Source organism: Morchella sextelata (assembly GCF_020137385.1).
Source record: "Morchella sextelata strain SCLS chromosome Unknown scls_3, whole genome shotgun sequence".
NCBI classification, from domain to species: Eukaryota; Fungi; Ascomycota; class Pezizomycetes; order Pezizales; family Morchellaceae; genus Morchella; species Morchella sextelata.
This window is the reverse complement of record NW_025408618.1, coordinates 513,439-533,336: the sequence shown is the minus strand read 5'-3', so window position 1 is coordinate 533,336 and position 19,898 is coordinate 513,439. Positions and strand designations below refer to the sequence as shown.

Sequence of the window (19,898 nt, the reverse complement as noted above, 5' to 3'; positions counted from 1 at the left end):
GCAAAAAGAGAACGGCGGGCGACCAAATTGATTGTTGAAGAAGGAGGGGCAAAGCTGAAGTGGGACGCGTAAAGTGGTGGTCGGGCACGGTGACAAGAGACTCGCGCGAATCGTTGTCTTTCGCGTCAAACAATAACAGTCTTGGCGGAACTTGGCCAATACCGTCCCTCCGAGTGCATTCCCATGATCGAAGAGCAACCCTTACATACATGTACACTGCTTGAGAGGACTATATGTACTGTAAAGGAGGAATTTATGTATGGAAAATCCACAGCTACTTCGTTCGCGTATTTATAAAGGAGACACCAGTCCTCACTGTATAGCTTGTCTCTCACCACAGGAATACCGAGATCAATTGAGCTCTAGCTCTTCTCAATTCACAGTTCAAAAGCATTTGACCTAGGGATCTCAAGGACCCTGGCAACGCCAAGCCGCATGCGTCACCCAGAGCCGCAAAGCTTAGTTTTGTAATTTTGGTTGCCGAACGTCACCTGTTAGTGCTCCTCTAAAAAGTTCAGCAAACTGCAACATAGTAACGCAAACATCAAACCAGCAAAATGAAAGTCCTTAACCCCTCCGAGAGCTTTCTCTGCGACCATGAGGTTTTACAACACCTCATCGCGATGAAAGCCCGTTACACCCATGTTCACGAGACTCAAGGTGCTGTGCATGCTATGAAGGCCGGAAATCTTGAGACCGTTATGAAAGAGGTTCTTTTCTCACAAGATACTGATGCTGGTTGAAAGATTTTCTAATTTATTGGTCACTAGGTGAAAGACTATCTATCTACGACACCAGCGGCGACACAGACTCAAAAGGACATTGACAATTTCATGAGCTCTGTGTCGAAGTTCGCACTCGAGAAGGCGGAGTTATTGATGATAATCAATTCACGGCCTTCCAGCATTGCTGAACTCGATTGCTTGGTTGAGGAGATGGATGCCCGGTTTGATGATCAAGGGGCGCAAGAATTATTGCGCATAGTCAAGACGACTTTGCCGGCAGGTCCAGCGGAAGGTGCGGAGGGCGAAAATTCAAACTAAATGGTTTCCTTTGTTTCAGAGAGCGCAAGTATGTAAAGCTATGCCTATATAGAGCTTGGAGAATGTAATTAATTTTGTGTCATGGTATGTGGACCCAATCTACAGGTATATGAGAATCTACATGTATCTGATAAGCTTAGGGAAATGTGCATGCAAGTATATCGCCAATTTTACAGAGATATATTTTTACATGATTTAGTTCGACGGTTTACCGTGAGCTTCCCTCAAGCTCTTCACAAAGCGCCCTGGTTTTATACCCATTGTTCGCAGCTCTCGCAGTGCCACGTGATACCTACTATTATCCCTCATCAAGTAGCACTTGGTAGCCAGGGCTTTGTACAAACTCGGTCGTACGTGTCTCCATTTTGCTTTCAGTTCTTCTAAATAGATGAACGCATCCTCGTAGTTGTCCTGTGCCAGAGACACATAGAAAAGGTGCTCATAGGTTTCCACGTCTGGTTCAATCCTCATCTCCTTCATCTCACCAACGAGGTTAATTGCGAAGTCCTTCCTGGCCTCTTTCGCGGCAATCTTCAAGAGGAGATTGAATGTGTTTATATCGGGCCGCAGATCGAACTCGGGCAATTCTTTGTATACTTCAAACGCCGCGTCGATATCGCGACGGACGATGTGTGCAGCTATCAGAGCATGGATCGCTGCGAGGTCAACATCCTTACCGGATTTTTTCATTTCTTTTAAGAGCTTAAAGCCTTCTTGGATAGAAGCGTCGTCGCAAAGGCGTTTTGTGATTGGCTGGGTCGTATTCTCAGCTGGCGGAACACCTGCCTGGCGCATAAGAGGCAGAATCGATAATGCAGCCGTTAGGTCGCCAGCAACAGCATATGATTCCAAAAGAGCAGCATAATGATGTTCCTCATACTTGAAGCTGCGGTTCCAGAGAACCCTAAAAACGTCTGACGCCAATTGGGGCTGGCCATGTCTAGCTGCAACATTGAGTGTGGATAAACAAAGCCCATCATCGGGGTTGAACATTTCTTTGTCAATAATCATCCTCCAGCAGATCAAAGTGGCTTCTAGCTGGATGTGTGAAAAACATCAGAAACAGAACATGATAGGTTGATGTTGGGAGTGTTAGTGCTTACATGAAGCTGGTTTGTAGCAGCTACCAGAAGAGTGTATGCTAATGCCGGGGGCGTAACCCAAGAGATTTCTGCTTCCAGTTCTCGGAGCAAGCGCAATGCTTCGTCAACCTCTCCAACTTTACAAAGACCCGTGATTACGTCTTTGTAAATATTCCGATGTAGAGTCCGACCATCCCTCCGCCGCCTATCAAGAATCTCCAGCGCCATCTCCAATTGCCCACCCAAGATATATCCTGCAATTACGTCTTCCCAGCCGCCCTCTGTCACTTCGTACCATCCTTGTTTCATCTCACTTAGGACTTCTGACCGCTTGAGGTAGTCTGGTGATTTGGCCAGGAGCTATTTCATCCGTAAAATCGATTAGCATTCCATTCCATTCCACAGGCACAGTGCATAGCCACAATAGACACCCCGCACACAACCAACCCACCTTCAGGAGAGAATGGTAGATCTCCGAGTTCACTTGTAGCCCTCTCGCTTTCATCTCTTCGAAAAGCCGGAACGCTAGAGGCTGTAATAAGCATCCTTGGAAATTCCCACAAGCCTCAATTAAGACAGCATAGAGCTTTGTATCCGGTACATATCCCCCTCGCACCAATTCCTCTGCTGCTTTAAAGACCCCAGGGTACATGCTTCGTCTTCCCAGATCCGCCACTTTGTCGATCCCGGTGAGTTCTGGGGACCGAAAAACCATCGGTCTATTTCCAGTGTACCGTTCTCGAACCGCTCGTCTGTTGCCATCGTTTGTAGTAAGGGCCACCTTCCGTATCCGAAAACCCGAATACTGGTTCTCAATTTTATCTGTAGAAGTTTCGGTTTCCTGTGTAAGCGTTTTTTCGGGAATGGTGGATTCACTGGGCGTGGAGAAATTTCTGGCAATTGGTGAGAATAATCGATTTATATTGAGGGCTGCTGCTGGGCCATGAGTTCGTGTAGGTAAAGTGTTTAATAATTGTGGGCAGAGGCAGCGATGGGTTATTACACACCGCAGGGTCATTGCTTTCGATTTCTGGGTTCGGGAGGGGTTGGCGACAGAGGGTTCCAGTACTCAGGCTTCAACGGTGTTGATGTGCTCTGAAGATCTACAGGGCAAACAGGGATCGCCCACTATTCTCCACAAATTTTTGATACCCGGATAATCGCCCACTACGCATATGCATCACCTACACGCTCGTGCACAATCGCTTTTGAGAACTCCATATATTCTATCATGAGACTGATATATTTTTCAGTCATATAAACTGATTTGTCCTCCTCTGCTCGACTAACCAAAATGAGCACACAGGAACACCTGCATCTCATCGCAAAACGCCTGATGAACCTTCAAGACGGCCCACGCAGATATTACAAACAAAATAGTACAAACAGATAACCACCCCAAATGCATAGAGTTCCAACACGTATGCCAACGTTGCATTAATCAAAATAATAATAAGGAAAACAATTAAAAAGGTCGTATGTAAGATCCTCGATCGCTCCGATGCACCCGCTATTTTTGAAATAAACAAAACGCCCCCAAACACCATGTTCTTAAACAATAAAAGAAAGATGTAAACGAAATTTTTAAAGGATCCACGGGTCTCTAGGTCTCAGAGATAGTCACCTGATGGCGAGGCCTTCCATTTCATGCAACGGCTCGAAGATATCGTCACCGATTACCGGTTCCAGAGCCTGGGACAGACGTGGGAAGGTAGTCCTCGCAAGGCTTTTGGAAGGCGGGGAATTAACTTTTGACTTCCGAACCTGCGGAGCGGCCTGTGCGCATCTCCTCATCTCGGCTAAGGAATACTCGATGAGTTCCGTAGTACAGATCGAGGCGACAGAGAAGTTTATATCGTCAAGGATCAGCATTTCAGTCTTATTCAGAAGACGCGACGAGAATAGATCGCCTGCAATGTCCCTAGCCCACATCCTCACAGAGAAGGACTAATTTAAGTCAGTACAACAACGCAACATACATATTATAATTGTATAAAAGCAACTAACCGTGTCTTCTAAGAACTTCAATGCAATTGATAGGGCTGCTACTGCTATAACCTCGCACCCTTCGACTGATCCTGTCTCTGCGCACCATTCTTCCCTCCACCGGCGCACAAAGCGCGACGATAAGCAATCCAAGATGCAGCTTCCCAGTCCGACGGTCTCCAAGCTAATATTTGCTCGTTGCAGGATCGACTGAAGTAGATATGCCGACGGTGCTTCGCGCGAGGCGTTTCGAGGTATCATGCTACACAGATATGTCGCGGGACCTAATAGGTGGCTGTTAGACTTTCGTCCGAACATCAGATATCAACCAATTGAAAAGATAACACCTACCGAAAAGCTCTGGATTCAATTCCTCCTCAAAATCCACCTCAACAAGCATTGTCGGAGACGATGGATCCGATGGTGGCGGTGTGGGGAGATTGGATAATGGAAGGTATCTTTCGAACTCCTCAAAGGAGCAATCTAGATCAAGGTCCAGGGAACCCGGTGATCCTGGGGAGTTTGTCAGATTCGGTGTTGGGATATGGCATTCCATCATGTTGTCCGTTGATGCTTCCTGACACATTGACATCTTTTCTCCGGAGATGTGGCTGTCCTGAGTAGCGTGGAAAGGGAAGACTGGAGTATCCGGCGTCACGAGTCCTAGCTTGTGGACTGTTGGCAGGCACGGTAAAGATCGAGAAACGAATTTATGGCCGGCTGCGGCTGGGTGATCTGCAGAAATGGGAAACGGGGGTGGTCTGGTGCAGGGAGCTGAGCATTGAGCGGGAGGATTTGCAGTTGAGAATGACGGTGAGGAGGAGGGGGAGGAAGAAGAGGAAGAGGAGGGTGGGGATGAACATATAGAATGGTAGGACGGGAGTACAAGAACGAGTGAGTGGGTGTTTCTCCTTGACATGATTAACGACTTAATCCTAGTTTGTTCTATGTAGATTTGCGGCCTGCGTCTTCTTGCGTGTCCGTGCTGATGCAGCTGCTGGTAGTGTCTGAGAGTAGAAGCAAGTATGTCTTTCTTGTACTCACATATACCTCTGTGTACTGATGAAGGTATTAATTGTATTTGTATGTACGATACGGCAGGTATATGTAGTACTTGAGGAAGTATAGAATAATCTTGGAAGAAGAAGGGGAGGAGGGGAGGGAAGGGTATTTGAAATAAAACTGCAGGTGAAGAAATGTGTCTCAAGCAGGTACTTTCTCATTCACTATCTCTCACTCACTGTCTGCCTCTGGCCGAGGAAGAAAGGTCGGGACGCCGAAGACCACCTCTTAAAACAGGGGCAAGGAACGGGCGGGGGGAGGGAGAAGTAGGTACGATAGCGGGGACGGAAACGGGGCCCGTCACGGTACACACGTACTCAACTGGACGAAAGCTTTTCTGTCTTGAGAGACTGCTGCGAAAGAGGCTCTACCTATCTCGGGCTGAGCAAGGGCCTTACTGCCAGCTCAACACCAACACCACGGCCGTAACGAGATCCCAACCCAGGGTGGATCGTGCACTATGCACAATCAAGGCTTTCAGGGCACAATACACTTGTACCAGGTATAAAATAGACCAGTTTGGGGGTAGAGGTTTTTTTTTCCCTCTGAGTTCTTTTCCACTTCTTCCGTGCCGATTATCCCCTGATTTTGTCCCCAACCTCGTCGCGAATCCCCAGATCAGGTCAGGCCAAACACAGACGATTCTTTTCGCCTTCGGTACGAGAGACCCAGATCCACCCGCTTAGACCCTTGGAAGTTCTGTTCGGGACTAGGCACCGAGCCGTTTCTGTATGTAGGCAACAAATATAGCAACCCGAGCACGGGTATGGGGGAGTATTCAATAATGGGGGGTTATGTAACGTGGGAGAATTGGGGGTCTCTTGGGACTGGATGTAAAGATCACACCAGACGATTTTCTTTGGCTCACTGTGTTCAGCTTCCGTTTTGCAGTAGGTAGGAATATGAGCAGACTGATCGAGAAGTAGGATATGCGGGAATAAGGAGGTATTGTATTTGGGGGTACCACGATGTGACGTAGAATAGTAATGTTGCTTCTTTGCCAGTGAGAGGGAAGGGAGGCACATGTTTTATACCTAATTTCACGGTAGAAGGACTCGACCAGGGGCAGGTGGGATGTGGTGGAGGTGGTGGTGGTGGGTGGTGGTGGTGGTGGAGAAAGTAACAACAATAGTAAGATAGCTAAGAGTCGGTACTAGTATTGTAGTCGAGCAGGTACGGTACACCGTACAGTTTGGAACTACATGTGTGGAAACAAAGTAAAACAGGCATCCGCACACGCGACCAGGTTAATCAATAGGTAACCAGTACAAACCAAAACCGGACTGTCATCCCCAGAGAGACCCAAGATCTCGCCCATTCCTCCAACAATAAGCCTGCGGGTTTGATAGTGCTTGTGCCCACCGTGTAATAGCAGTCGTATTAACACCATCAGAGAGAGAGTAGCACAGTAACACGCCTATGAGTGACCGCGGCGTGTGCGACTGTGTAGACAGCCTTCTCTTTTTTTTCTCCCACAGAAAAAGGAAGAAGAAAAACACAGAAAAGTATGGGCATGGGATTTCCAAGCCACCCCAAAAATCAAATGGCAGCTCTCTGTGCCTCAGCCCTCGTTCGAACGGGCGCAGATCGCTCTCTCTCCACGATTGTGTTTCCGCTGCGGCTGAGGTGCCTATGACCTAGACCTAGCACGTTTCTAGCATCGGCAAGCGACCCTGGTGGTGATTCGGCCTGCAGACGCAGGGAATGGTTTTGAGTTCCCATCTGGAACACTCGTTCGGCGGGCACCACCGAGAGAGACTTCATGGCCAGGAAAAACATCCCACCACCACCCTCCCCCCAAGATCCCTACTTGACGCGCTCTCACCCCCCCCTCCCTGTTCCACAAGGCACAACCACCATTCATCGCTGCTCAAGCGTCATGGTGATAGTGGCCAAGCGTGCCTATGCCACGCTTAGAATCGCGATGCAGTGTCGAAGCTAGAGAGCTTTCTGGTTGGGGAATTGCAAAGACTACCAGTACCTACATAGGTTAGAAAGTTCTACCCAGGGTCCACGGATTCGGAAACGGCACAAGTCCCACACAGCAAGCAGCTTGCAGGTAGAGTCAGTCAGTTACCTACGAGTGTCACCTTCCCAGGAATAATGAATAATCCCATAGAGAAAAACTTCTAAATTGCGCAAAAAATGTACATTCCGTTCCAGAACAAATAAATAAAGTACATATAGATATGTACATGTATCGATCTGGTGATGTTGATCTACCTAGTACTCTAACGAGTCAGCAGCGTGTCTGGTGTTTTGGAAAGTCTACGACTGTAACCCATTCATCGAAAAATGTCTCATGTCCCTGTGGGATATTTTCGATCCTAAGATCAGACTCTTGCGCGTTTGTACGAAGTCTAATCAAGGTATCATTTTGTTCGACCGGTCCACTCGGAAGTCTGGCCTTCCTTCTCCGATGTTTGAAGTTCGCAGATTAGGGATAAGTACCTCTCTGCCGGTACTGCTTGCGCGATCGGCCATTGACAGTTGAGAACGTGCTCCTCCGGGATGCTGGTGCCATCTTTGCAGAAACAGCAACAGAAGAAAGAGACAGAGACATTCTAATGCGCTGCTGCACCTGGCGCGCGCTCTTCACGCCAGATCACTCACATCCTATTGCACCAGCGCCAACCAAAAAATCTTCACCAGCGGCCCACGATTTCAAGTTATGTGCAGTTTTACCGACAAGTGGTAAGCGCTAGAGTATCTAAAACCTCTTTCCGGTACTCCGGACCTCAGCTCGAACTCGGGTTCTTACCACTCTACCGGCATCTATCGGTACGTAACTACCTACAGTCGACAATAAGACATTTTGCTATCGTGACGACACATTTGTGTAAGAGGACATTGGGCAATTGTCAACTCATCAGGACATGTAGATCAGACTGATCGTCACTTGGATAATATCCTCGCCTTTCTTCTCCACCAACTTCACATAGAGTATATCACACTCACTCCAATTAACACGAACCCACAATACTGGCTGGGACCAACCAGGAATCAATCAAAAAATTGAGGATATCTGACCCAATTGAAACTACACTTTATGGTACATACATATATGTGCTCTATATGCAACACCGTACCTAAAAGAAAGAGAGCTGCAGAAAGAAATAAACCGACGACCGTCGACAAAGTCTAAAACGTGACTAATTATGTAAAAGGGCTACATATCTTATTCCAAATCGCACCTCGCAAACAAGACCGGAAGATATCATGGGAATTCTAGGGCAACTAACACTAACATTAAAAGAAAAGTCTTCTCGGAAGACAGTAAATCATCATGAGAAATGATCATGAATACTATGCCTCCTCTGAGTCTCTTCGTGGTCTGCTTCACTCTTTTCTGCCTCTCTCTTCAACCTCAACCGTTTCTTCCTCTCATAAACTGCCCTGACTGTTCTCTTAACTTTATCGGCACCTTCGTCGAAGTTTGCTTGCGCTAAGGCTACCGTCTTGTCAACCTCTTCCGGTGTCCACTACGCCACAAAAATGTCAGATTCCGGTTTTGCTTTCAGCCCGACGCACACCGGTGGGGGTCGGCAAGAGTGAGAGTAAACAAACTAAGAAGAAAAAATGACAGCGGTACAGAACAGGGCAACAATTCAAAGCCAGCAAATGGGGAGTCAATCACAAACCTCGAAATTCCATGTTGAGAGATAAGGCGACCGTTCGGGCTCCACGCCAGGAGCTTTCTCGTTTGGAATGAGTGGGAAATAAGCAACGGTAATCCCTGTTGGGAATCAAAGTCAGCATCAGCCCTATCGGTTATTTAAGAGTGCGGAAAAAGAGGCAGTTTTTGAGTGGCTGCGGTGAGGTTTCGACATTGCGACAACGCCTCAGTCGTAGTTAAACTGAGCCAATGATATGTCAAGAAAGACAGAAACAACAACACATGTCAAAATACACCACCATGATAAACCCCGCACTCTGCGAGGAATCTCGATTACCCAATCTCGTGACTGAGGGAGCAGTCCGATAAGATAGAGTGGGGAGAGGAGGAGGGGTAAAAAAAACTACGATGTGACGGGACGTAGAGACGGGGAATCCACTAACCAGCATCTGGATCCATCAACTCCCAATCCTCCTCCACGGCCTTACTTGGGGGCGGCTCCTCATCGGTGCTCCTCTCCTCCTTGCTTCCAACCCAAACGGTACAGTATCCAAGCGCACTCTTTTTTCTTTCCTCTTCCGTCCTTGTGGCAGGTGACTTGCTAGCTTCGGCCTCCTCATCCTCCCTCTGCGCTTCCTCGAGCTTCTCTTTCGCCTCTGAGGTTGAATGTGCCTGCGCACCCTCTAGTTCCTCTAGAATGGTCGAGTCGGAATCCTCTTCCTTGGGCCACCCAATGGACACGGGCCAGCCTTGGACTTTGCGCTGTTTTGCGTAACCCTCGGCGAAACCGAGCCAATTGGCGGTCTGAATGTCGGCCGAGGAGTCGAATGCCAGGAGAATATCGACGTTGCGGCCGCGGCGGAGAAGCGGGTAGCATGCAAGATTGTTAGACATGCCTGCATCCTATATTATGGGGGGGTACGGTGTTAGAGGATAGATACTTTGTGCATATGTACTCGATTTGGACAACACACCATCAGCTTCATGCCCTCTGACTCGTACAAAGACTCTGGACACGTATCAGGCAGCGAATCCTTTAAGCCTTTGACAAAATTTGGCATCTGCGCGGGGTCGATAGGATGGACTTTGCTCAGATCGTTGTTTCTCTCGAGCACCATTTTGTCGAGTGCCAGAAATAGATTGATCGACGTGACAAATGGGCGGATCTCAGCATAGTAATGGCTCAGCGTCGCACAGAACGCAGATCCAAAAATGCCGAATAGTAGCGGGAGTTTCATTTCTGGCACTTCACGGTCGACATTGACGCCGTCCTCGAAGCGGCGGCCCATAGACCAGGTTGGGATGCCGGCTGTTAGTGAAGTAGTTAGTTAAACATGATTCGTTCCGTTTCGATCATAGGCTATCATTCGGTCATTTCCTACCTTCTAGGTCTTCGCAGAAAAACTCGAATGGAGTTACCTCAAACCACTGAAACCAGGCTTCACCGGATTTACTAGCCTTCTCCTTGACCTCCTCCGTGATACTCTCGTTCTTCTCGTTCTCCCCGCCTACAAATGGAATCTCATGGCGGACCGCCGTATAGATCGGCAATGGCTGCTCGCCGTTCTCTAGATAGCGTTTCTGATTACTTAACTTGAGATCCTGATCATTGACCTTTGTCTCCTCACTTGGCACCAACAATCTCGCGCCCAGAAGCAGGCCATACAAATCCACCAGCCCGAAAGACGAATATCCCGTCCGCAGCCTCTCTACCACACCTCTGAGCAAATACTTGTTGACCGGCGGCGCCGTCAGCAGCTCCAGCGCCTTGGGCGGATACGCAATATGCACACAGATGCGCTCCCTGATATGCTGCAGCACCTTGTCAAAATTACAGTCACCAATACTCGTCAGATACAGCGCCTGCAGCCAACAGCTCCCGGACACACCCGCCGTGTAAGTTGCGCAGTCATACAGTCCCGCCCGCGTCAGCGCACGGTAGTACCCCGTCCCCGCAACCATCGCGCGGAGCCCACCACCGCTCCCCGTGATCGCGATCACCGGTACGTCGTCCTCATGGATCTCCGCCTCGGGGACACCTAGATAGCTGGCGAGCGCCTTCTTCGTGTGCGCGCGCCGGCGGGCAAGGAATTCCTGCTCCTCCGCGCAGAGGTCCTTCCCTTGCCGAACGCGCGCATCCCACTCGATCTCGGGCGTGATCTTTGGGTCCTTCGCCTCCTCCCAGAGCGTGCCAGCCAGCGAGCCAGGCTCCATATTAAGTTCGCGCTGCAGCTTTGTAATCCATTCTGGCAGTCCGACGGCCCATGTCGGGAAGACGTGGGTGAGGTCCGTGAGCTTGCCCCACTCGATGCTGATGATGCTCTCCTTTGCGGCCAGCAGTTTGGACGAGAAGTTGAGCCACTGGTAGTCTGAAGATGCGTCTTCCTGTTCAGCGGCGGCCGCGGCAGCGACCGATTGGTCGGAGGGGTCCGGCGCCGGGAGCGGCTTGACGGATTCCTGCTCGGCTTGGAGCTGCGCGGAGAGGTCAGGCGTGACTTTGACGAGCGCGGGGAACTCGGTGGTGCTGTCGCATTGCAGCCCGGGGGATTTGCGCCGGCGGGATTGCGTCTGGTAGAATGTGACGAGGACGGTTGCGGTGACGAGGGCGCCGAGGCCGATCTTGAGGTTTGTGCTGCTGTTCATTGGTGGAGTGTCTGCAGCGGCGGTGGTGCGGGAGGACGAAGACGAAGACGGCGAGGGGTAACTCCGGGCGGAGGGGGCAGCACCACCTGTTCGGGACGATTTACAGCGTAGAGAGGTTAAAGAAGCAATTCGGTGTGAACGACCCCTCCCCCTCCTCCACCCCCACAGCAGGCGGCGGTAGCATGATGATGGTGAGGATGATCCTGGGGCCGACAGAATGCGCATGGGGAGGGGATTTGCAGAAGCATGTGCCAGCCAGCAGCAGCAACCAGCGTGTAACTAATGGATCAAACGGATTCAATTGGGAGGGGTGGAATTGTTTTTCTTTTTTTCTTTTGTGATTGTCAGGAGGCAGATATGTAGACGGGACGAAATATCATATTTTGTTTGTTTTACGTCAAAGAGAAGGGGGTAAAATGACAGTCTCCCTTCGTTTTTTCCCCTCGCTCTTTCTCTACTAGACTCTTCTACTCCCTACTTCCTTGGAACTGAATATGAGGGTTTTTTTTCTGTTGGGGAATCATACCGGTTAGCCACAGGGGGAAGTGGAATGTTTGCGGGGGGGAGGGTTGAGCCACTCCGTCATGAGTCGTCAGGAGTGACAGAGAGACGGACGGACGGGCGGAGGCGGGGGGTGGGGGGGGGGGCGGTGACGTCAGGTGGGGTTGTTGCGGTCGCTCGCTCAATCAAATTCTGGGTTGCCACACGGTCTGGTGCTCGCTGCTCAGACTGGAGAGTGAGGGTTGGTTACACGAGATATCTTGTGTGAGGGCTCTTCGCTCTGGCTGTGGATCTCAACGATGGCATGGTCGCTATTTTTACAACCTTCTATTTTTGAGTGCGGTACTCTGGGATACTCTCTGTATGAAGCAGGCTATGAGGATGCACCGGTATCGCGCTCTACGTAGCATAAGTAGATTAGATTAACCCTTTCGATCCGGCTGCCCGACTCGACCAGCCCTGCCCCTGCCCACCACCTGACGAGCATGTGAAGCGAAGAAGGCACTGCGAGTGATTCGGTATGACTCTGCTCACTCAGTCAGTGTTTGTTCTCGCCAACATCACCAGAATCAGCAGCATCGTCATCAACCACGCGACGGGAATGTGACGTGGTCGGGTGCAGTGGTTGGCCTTTGTGGCAGCTGAAGACTCTTTCCCTCTTCTCTGTTCTCTGTCTTGAACCTTTGCGTGTGTATGGGTTTGAGACAGCATGTATGTAGGTAAGATGCAAGTATGTAGGTTGGTAGCCTAGGGCACCGATTTGCTGTGAGAGGAGGGGAATGCGTTGCACGGCGCCTGGGCATGTGTCTACGTGGGCTGGAGTTAGGGTTTGTGCCGGCGCGGGTGACGAGTGACGGGTTGTGAGTGGAGAGGGGAGGTGTGGTTGTAGGGAGGGAGGGAGGGAGGCGGGGTTTCATTCATCATGTGGATGGTGGTGGTGGTTCTAGAAGGGAGACACTGGGGCTATGAGGATGGCTGCACAGGGTGTCACTCGATGTCGGTTCTGGTGCCGTGAAGCAAGCTGTAGTGCCATGTCACGAATACTTGGAGAACGAGACTGATACCAGTAGTTACAACTGAATTGCTTGGGGTAAAAAAAAAAAGAGAAAAAATCCGTATTTAAATTTCAAAAAGACTATAACGCCAAAGTACTTTTTTTTCTGTGCGTGCGTGCGTGTGTGCCTGTGCCTGTCCCTACCCGCCCTAGTATACAGAAGCCTCCTTATTTTTTTCATTCTGGGGGGAACTACTATATCCTGCAGGCTCGTTCATTACTAAAGAAATTTTTGTGTTGTCGTAGTAGTGGTTTGGTGGTCGTGGTTTGTAATGATAGCGGTGTCTATTCCTCCATGGCGTTTTTGTTACACTCGACTACCTTGAAGTCCGCATTTGACCAGTACCTGTTTATCATTAGTCTTTAGACTCCAGACCCCGGGAGCAGCGGGGGAACTCACGAAACAGGCTCAACCTTAAACTCCGCCACCGCACACCCAAACTGCTTCAACAGATTCGCCTGCTTCGAGTCGAGCTTCTTCCCCTCCACACAGACCGTGTACGGCTGATCCAGGTGCACCTTCCCCTGCACCAGCTTCGTCGGCATGCCCAGCGCCCTGACGGTGCTCTCGAGCGAGTGCGCGAGCGGCACGTCCTCCTCGGTCGGGATCTGCCCGCCCATGCTGTACACGGTGCCCTCGGGGACGACGAACGTGAGCGGCGCAATGCAGTTCATGCGCGCGTAGTCGGCCTTGATGAAGGTCTCGAAGTACTCGATGATCTCCTGCGCGGGCCGGTTGGTGAACAGCAGGCCGACGTTGCCCACGAGGTGCTTGGAGAGGGAGGAGAGGTTGTCGCGGTATTCGTCGGCGGCGGTGGTGCCGAGGGCTTTGGCCATGACTTTGGTTTTGCCGAAGAAGAGTCTGGGGGTGGTTAGTTATGTGTGTAGGTATGGTATTTTATTTATATAGATATGTCTGTGGGAGACAATTCTTTGGAACTTGGAGAGGGTATGGGCGTATCTACCTGCAATCGCTGAGGTCTGTTCGCACCTCCTTCAGATGGGTGTTGCGCATGTTCTCGACGGAGAACACAAGACATGTCTGGTACTCGTCGAGGGACTCCCGGACCTTTGTGAAGAGACGCTCATTGTTCTCTCTTCCGGGCTTCTTCCCCGTCTTTGTCAATGACACGACCTTTGATCTCTTGCTGCGAGGCATTGCTGTTTATATCTAAATATATGTTTTTGAATGTCTTAGCGTTGGAGGTTGAGGTTTGAGGTTGAGGTTGGAAGGGTTAGAGCTTAGGGAAGATTTGTTTTGTCGCCCAACTTTTTTTTTTCTTTGCGAAAGTTTCTGTGCGGTGTGGGGTTAGTGCGGTGCGGCGCCTTACTGCTTTGGGCACTGGGATGGGTGGGGCCAAGGGATCTGGTTGGAGCCTCTTCAACGTCGCATCCTGGGAAGCTTGGTTTGGTGGGTGCTGCTGCTATCATTGACACTCACTCTCACAGCAGGAGCAGAAACAGAGATATAGAGAGGCATCTTGAAAATGCTGCCCTACATGGACTACATCCAGAATGCATTCTACGAGGCCACAGACTGGAACCAGGACAATTCCTATGCGCAGCTCACGGCCACAGCTCGCGGTACTGCCCCACAATCCATCCTCTATATCATATAATGTACGAGAGCTAACATCCACATCCCCCAACTAGCACTGCTCGACTTCCCCACGCCCCGCGGCCTCAAGATGAACCTCTCCTCCCTCTCCTCCCCCAACTTCGCCACCTCCTACGGCTTCGGCAACGTCGGCGTCGTCGACGGCTCCGTGTCGTACCTCTCGTCGTCGCTCCCCCTCACAAACGTGCAGCGCAGCTGCGACGTCGACCTGCACGCCGTGACGCAGGGGTACCGGCAGCTGCAGGAGCTGCGGCGCCCGGACGACCCGGCGGACTGGGAGGTGTGGCAGGGCGGGAACAGGATCGATGGAAGAAGTGGGCGCCGCTAAGTGCATTTTTCATGTCCCCCCCTGGTGTAGGGTGTGCTGATTTTGTGGTGGTGGTGGTGCTTGGGGTGTGGAAGATACGCTGCTGTGTGGGAAGATGTATTTGCCGGCGTCGCAGCTGGAGGCGCTGTATTTGAGGAGGGTGTCGCCGACGCAGCAGATTAGGCTCACGGCGGTGAGCGACTCGAAGCTCAAGAGTGGTGGGACGGTATGTGTGCCTGCTTTGTCCCTTGTCTCTGTGAATTGGGTGGTCCGGAGCTTAATTGAGACACTGGGGACGGTGGGCGTAGATAATGGCCATGCTCCAGCAAGACACCGGCAAGTGGTGCGCCGAGTATCTCTACATCACCGACGGCGCCCTCATTGGCGCCCGCGGCCTCTACAACTTTGGCCGCGACCCCCGCAAATCTGATCCCCCCACCGCAACCACCGAGTACGCCGGGCGATTCAGCATGGGAGCGGAACTCTACTACGGGATTCTTAATAAGAGCGCTGGAAGTCTGTAAACCCACTCCCCTTCATTTTTCGTTTCTCTACTATACTGAGACGCTGCTAGTGTCGACGGGTTTCCGCTACAGCACACTCCCCACCCACCCCGGTACGCCATTGACAATGACCCTAACCCTGAACCCACTCATTGGGCATCTCTCGGCCACCTACGCCATCAGGGCGGGAACGTCGGCGGCGTTTTGTAGCAGGTTCGAGTTTAATATGTACTCGTATGAGAGCGACTTGTCGGTAGGGTGTGAGCTGTGGAGGCGCCGCTCGAGTGAGAATAAGACAACAGGCGGCGAGAAGAAGTCGCCGAGGGAGGAAGAGGAAGAGGAGGAGATTAAGGATAACTTCGCCGGTGTTCTGAAGGCTAGGGTCTCGCAGAGCTTGGGGCTTGGGCTGCTCTGGGAGGGGAGGATCAAGCATTTGCTTTTTAGTGTGGGCGCGGGTATTGATTTGAGGAGAAGGGATGCGCCGTTTAGAGCTGTGGGTCTGGAGTTGCAGTACTCGTCGTGAGTGTGGTTGTAGGTGTTGGTTTTGTTGACCCCGGGACCCTCCTGTAAATGATAGTTTGAGCGTGTTTAGCAGATGTCTTCACAAACGGGTTATGGGATGGCATCAGGGGAAGAATCAAGGAATTGATGGTTCCGGTGATAAAATAGCCTACTTTTAGCATTCCAATAAGCTTTGAAGATAAAAACCAATTATCTCCTTAATGATCATTTCGTCTTGGCCAGTTGCTCTAGTGCTCAAAAGTTCGTGTCAACAGCATTCGTCAGCACGTTGGGCCCTCTGACGCCGCTTTACCAAAAAAGAGCCCCGCAGGCCAACCTCTCATCCCGCCAAAAAACATCTCCGACTTATCACACCACCCCCCCACCACCAGATATAATCCAAGATGAGCATTTTCCAAGCCCCTAGAAATAACGGAACTCTTTGTATGTTCCAATGCTTTACCCTGTGATGATAAAGAACTCTTGCTGACAAACACACGCAGTCCTGGGAGGAGAGAAGATCACCGGCTCGGAGGTTCGAGATCAGAATGGTAAGGGGGTAGATTCTAAGTGTTTCCATCGATTAGGGGGCGCCCACTAATACGCTTCATTGAAGTTCTTGCTACTCAGGCCATTGCGAACATTGTTAAGAGCTCATATGGGCCTTCCGGGCTCGACAAGATGATGGTGGATGACATTGGAGATGTGACCGTAACGAATGATGGAGCTACCATCCTGAGTCTTTTGGACGTTGAGCATCCCGCCGGGAAGATCTTGGTGGACCTTGCCCAGCAACAGGATAAAGAGGTTAGAAATAGGCCCCGAGTTTTAGATGGAACAATTCAGCTCCTGGATGGGTTGTTCTCTCTCTACGATGCAGCTATTTTTTTCTAACACTTTGTTTGACGGCGGTTCTACTTAGGTTGGAGATGGAACAACATCGGTCGTGATCATTGCCGCTGAACTCCTCCGAAGAGCGAACGAGCTTGTTCGTAACCGGATACACCCTACCACCATCATCACCGGATACCGTCTCGCCCTCCGAGAAGCCGTAAAGTACATGCAGGATGTCATGTCCATTAAGGTCGACTCGCTCGGAACCGAAACCCTAATCAACATTGCAAAGACCTCCATGTCGTCGAAAATTATTGGTAGTGACTCTGATTTCTTCGCCAGGCTGGTTGTCGACGCGATGCAGGCTGTCAAGTCTACCAACGGCCGAGGAGAGGTCAAGTACCCTGTTAAGGCTGTCAACATCCTCAAGGCTCACGGAAAGGGTGCTTTGGAATCTATGTTGGTAAAGGGATATGCTTTGAACTGCACAGTTGCCTCCCAAGCTATGCCTACCCGTATACAGAACGCAAAGATTGCTTGTCTCGACATGAACCTTCAGAAGGCACGCATGGCTCTTGGCGTCCATATCACCATTGATGACCCACAGCAGCTCGAGGCTATCAGGGAGCGTGAGGCTTCGATGGTCCTGGACCGTATAAAGTTAATTTTGGATGCTGGTGCAAATGTTATTTTTACAACTAAGGGTATTGATGATCTGTGTTTGAAGACTTTCGTTGAAAAGGGTGCTATGGCTGTCAGGCGTTGCAAGAAGGAGGATCTGAGGCGGATAGCGAAGGCCACCGGAGCCACTCTTGTCAGCTCGCTCTCAAACTTGGAGGGTGAGGAGGTGTTTGAGGCTTCATCTTTGGGAACAGCTGAGGAGGTTGTACAGGAGCGTATCTCTGACGATGAGTGCATCTTGGTCAAGGGTACCAAGGCGTTCTCCTCTGCCTCCATTATCTTGCGAGGCCCCAACGACTACCAGCTTGATGAGATGGAGAGGTCTGTTCACGACTCTCTCTGCGCTGTCAAGCGAACCCTTGAGAGTGGAAAGGTCGTTCCAGGAGGTGGTGCCGTCGAGACTGCTCTGAGCATCTACTTGGAGAACTTTGCCACCACCCTTGGATCCCGTGAGCAGCTCGCAATTGCCGAGTTTGCTTCTTCCCTTCTCGTCATCCCCAAAACTCTTGCCGTCAACGCCGCGAAGGACTCTTCCGACCTTGTTGCCAAGCTCCGATCATACCACGCTGCTAGCCAGACAGCTGATGAGACTGACACTAAGAAGAAGAACTACAAGAACTACGGTTTGGACCTGTTGAGGGGTAAGGTAACGGATGAGGTCAAGGCGGGAGTTTTGGAGCCAACCATGAGCAAGGTGAAGAGTTTGGTACGTTATATCTCTTCCTCTTTGTTTTCCTTACCTTTAGGAGGGTCGGTATACTCATAAATTATTTTTGGTGATATAGAAATCAGGTGTAGAGGCTTGTATTGCGATCATGAGAATCGATACCATGATTAAGTTGGATCGTAAGTTATCATCAGCTACATAAACACATAACAGGAACTAACTCAGTCCCTTTTTTACAGCCGAACAACCACAAGAAGACCCCCACGGTGGCCACTAAGCGTGTAGATGATTCAAAGGTGGCAGGAGCCTATGGATGAAAGAATATGAGCGTACTTATTTTTTTTCTCGTTAATGCTGTATCTTAAATGAACTTAGTTGGCTAGAGAAAAATTGAACTGGCGCCTGCTTTTAAGTGGGGAAATAATATCCATCGTATAATATCAAAGGTATCTATGTGTACTTAGCAACTTGGGTGTATGCATAAATAAAGCAAATGCATTACGTCTAGACAAAGGTGACCGGGAGTCAAGTGAATCGGGACCGAAGACACACTCATGATTAAGCGGCCGCATTCACGCAGAAGCCCAGAGGCTTAGCTGTCGGTTTACCAGGAGAGGACATCGTACCATGAAAGTACAAACACATACATACGCTCAAGACGCGACCTGAAGTGATATTAGGTGGTGAGAAGGGGCCAGAGTACATACATGTACCGATGTTCTCGATCTCGTCCAGTCATTCATGCAGCCCACCCAGGAATCCCCATGATTGATTGGTTCAGTCATGAACGGACCAAGTGATAGAGCATCAAGATGTATATCTGGGACACCTGTGACCTCTTTCCGCTGCAATAATGATTTCTTTCTACTTTAAATAGCTTGACACTCACTCGATTGCGATGATGACAGCCCTAGCAGCTAAACTTACCTAGGTAATATACATATTCCGCCTTGACACCTGGAACCCCCATTCCATGTCAATGCTAGCTAATATTGGGGAATGGGGTAAAATTAATTATTAATCGATGGGGGTAGAATATTGGGGTCCATGCGACTCGTTATTTCCATGCCCTCTGCATGCATAGCAGGAAGATCCAAGTCGTGGTGCAGATAGTAACAATTGTCGAACTTAGGGCTTTGCCGTTTGCTCAACCTGGGCTAGAGTGGTATTTACTCGTAGTGCGCTAGAGGGATAGTTCATTAATCTATGGCCATATGGACGAACCGGTCCATTGTCGACTAGATAAAGTTTGCAAAGGACACACTAATCACATCAGCTTCGTCCCTATACCAGCCTGGCAAGAGCTATTGAAGTGCATGTTGCTTCTGAGCTTGCGCTCGTCACTCACCCATCTTAGTACCATCTAAAACCGAGAAATTGGCAATGGGAAGGCGGGCTCTTTGTTACTTGATCTTAAGATCTTATATCTTCTCTTTGAAGAATTGGACATGCCCGTGCGGCCCGCGATCTCGACGTACTTCCCTTACCATACCAACAGACAATTTCGATCATCCCTAACAGATCTCTCAGAAAGGGGGTCCGAACACATAAAAGATAAAATAATCAGGCTGGGACGTATGCTATAAAACTGGGTACGTATATATGATGTAAGGAAATATTGTAATCCCGAGTGAGAATATGTGAATCTACGGCGCAGCCTGGCTCATGAGGGACACCGCTTACCAAAAATTAAACGGGCCCCCCTTCCATGTATTAAGCAATCGCAAAAAGACCATCCACCACTGCATTTTGTTTGTTGCAAGGTGGCTGTACTTCACACCAGCCATTCTCTGGTAAAGA

General features: G+C 50.1%; 8 protein-coding genes across 8 annotated transcripts; 4 read left to right on the top strand and 4 right to left on the bottom strand.

Annotated features, from left to right (window-relative positions):
* Window positions 1–557: 557 nt before the first annotated feature.
* H6S33_008969 (uncharacterized protein) lies at window positions 558–1,043 on the top strand (the record flags this gene model as incomplete). The annotated part of the gene is made up of 2 exons (XM_044840313.1): window positions 558–710; window positions 771–1,043. 2 exons carry the CDS (start codon window positions 558–560, stop codon window positions 1,041–1,043), a joined length of 426 nt encoding a protein of 141 aa, XP_044697784.1.
* A 195-nt stretch (window positions 1,044–1,238) lies between these two features.
* Window positions 1,239–4,703, bottom strand: H6S33_008968 (uncharacterized protein; the record flags this gene model as incomplete). The annotated part of the gene is made up of 6 exons (XM_044840312.1): window positions 1,239–2,081; window positions 2,147–2,485; window positions 2,577–3,018; window positions 3,750–4,072; window positions 4,133–4,395; window positions 4,463–4,703. 6 exons carry the CDS (start codon window positions 4,701–4,703, stop codon window positions 1,239–1,241), a joined length of 2,451 nt encoding a protein of 816 aa, XP_044697783.1.
* Window positions 4,704–6,712: 2,009 nt separating this feature from the next.
* H6S33_008967 (uncharacterized protein) lies at window positions 6,713–6,937 on the bottom strand (the record flags this gene model as incomplete). The annotated part of the gene is made up of 1 exon (XM_044840311.1): window positions 6,713–6,937. The coding sequence occupies one exon, from the start codon at window positions 6,935–6,937 to the stop codon at window positions 6,713–6,715; it is 225 nt and encodes a 74-aa protein (XP_044697782.1).
* A 1,520-nt stretch (window positions 6,938–8,457) lies between these two features.
* Window positions 8,458–11,657, bottom strand: H6S33_008966 (uncharacterized protein; the record flags this gene model as incomplete). The annotated part of the gene is made up of 5 exons (XM_044840310.1): window positions 8,458–8,655; window positions 8,815–8,909; window positions 9,233–9,692; window positions 9,764–10,098; window positions 10,172–11,657. The coding sequence occupies 5 exons, from the start codon at window positions 11,655–11,657 to the stop codon at window positions 8,458–8,460; spliced, it is 2,574 nt and encodes an 857-aa protein (XP_044697781.1).
* Window positions 11,658–13,272: 1,615 nt separating this feature from the next.
* Window positions 13,273–14,146, bottom strand: H6S33_008965 (uncharacterized protein; the record flags this gene model as incomplete). The annotated part of the gene is made up of 3 exons (XM_044840308.1): window positions 13,273–13,333; window positions 13,388–13,849; window positions 13,953–14,146. The coding sequence occupies 3 exons, from the start codon at window positions 14,144–14,146 to the stop codon at window positions 13,273–13,275; spliced, it is 717 nt and encodes a 238-aa protein (XP_044697780.1).
* A 328-nt stretch (window positions 14,147–14,474) lies between these two features.
* H6S33_008964 (uncharacterized protein) lies at window positions 14,475–14,933 on the top strand (the record flags this gene model as incomplete). The annotated part of the gene is made up of 2 exons (XM_044840307.1): window positions 14,475–14,571; window positions 14,641–14,933. The coding sequence occupies 2 exons, from the start codon at window positions 14,475–14,477 to the stop codon at window positions 14,931–14,933; spliced, it is 390 nt and encodes a 129-aa protein (XP_044697779.1).
* Window positions 14,934–15,027: 94 nt separating this feature from the next.
* On the top strand, window positions 15,028–15,938 carry H6S33_008963 (uncharacterized protein; the record flags this gene model as incomplete). The annotated part of the gene is made up of 3 exons (XM_044840306.1): window positions 15,028–15,138; window positions 15,221–15,428; window positions 15,487–15,938. The coding sequence occupies 3 exons, from the start codon at window positions 15,028–15,030 to the stop codon at window positions 15,936–15,938; spliced, it is 771 nt and encodes a 256-aa protein (XP_044697778.1).
* Window positions 15,939–16,320: 382 nt separating this feature from the next.
* On the top strand, window positions 16,321–18,375 carry H6S33_008962 (uncharacterized protein; the record flags this gene model as incomplete). Its single annotated transcript, XM_044840305.1, has 6 exons — window positions 16,321–16,360; window positions 16,420–16,467; window positions 16,533–16,723; window positions 16,839–18,137; window positions 18,217–18,277; window positions 18,338–18,375. 6 exons carry the CDS (start codon window positions 16,321–16,323, stop codon window positions 18,373–18,375), a joined length of 1,677 nt encoding a protein of 558 aa, XP_044697777.1.
* Between the last annotated feature and the right edge of the window lie 1,523 nt (window positions 18,376–19,898).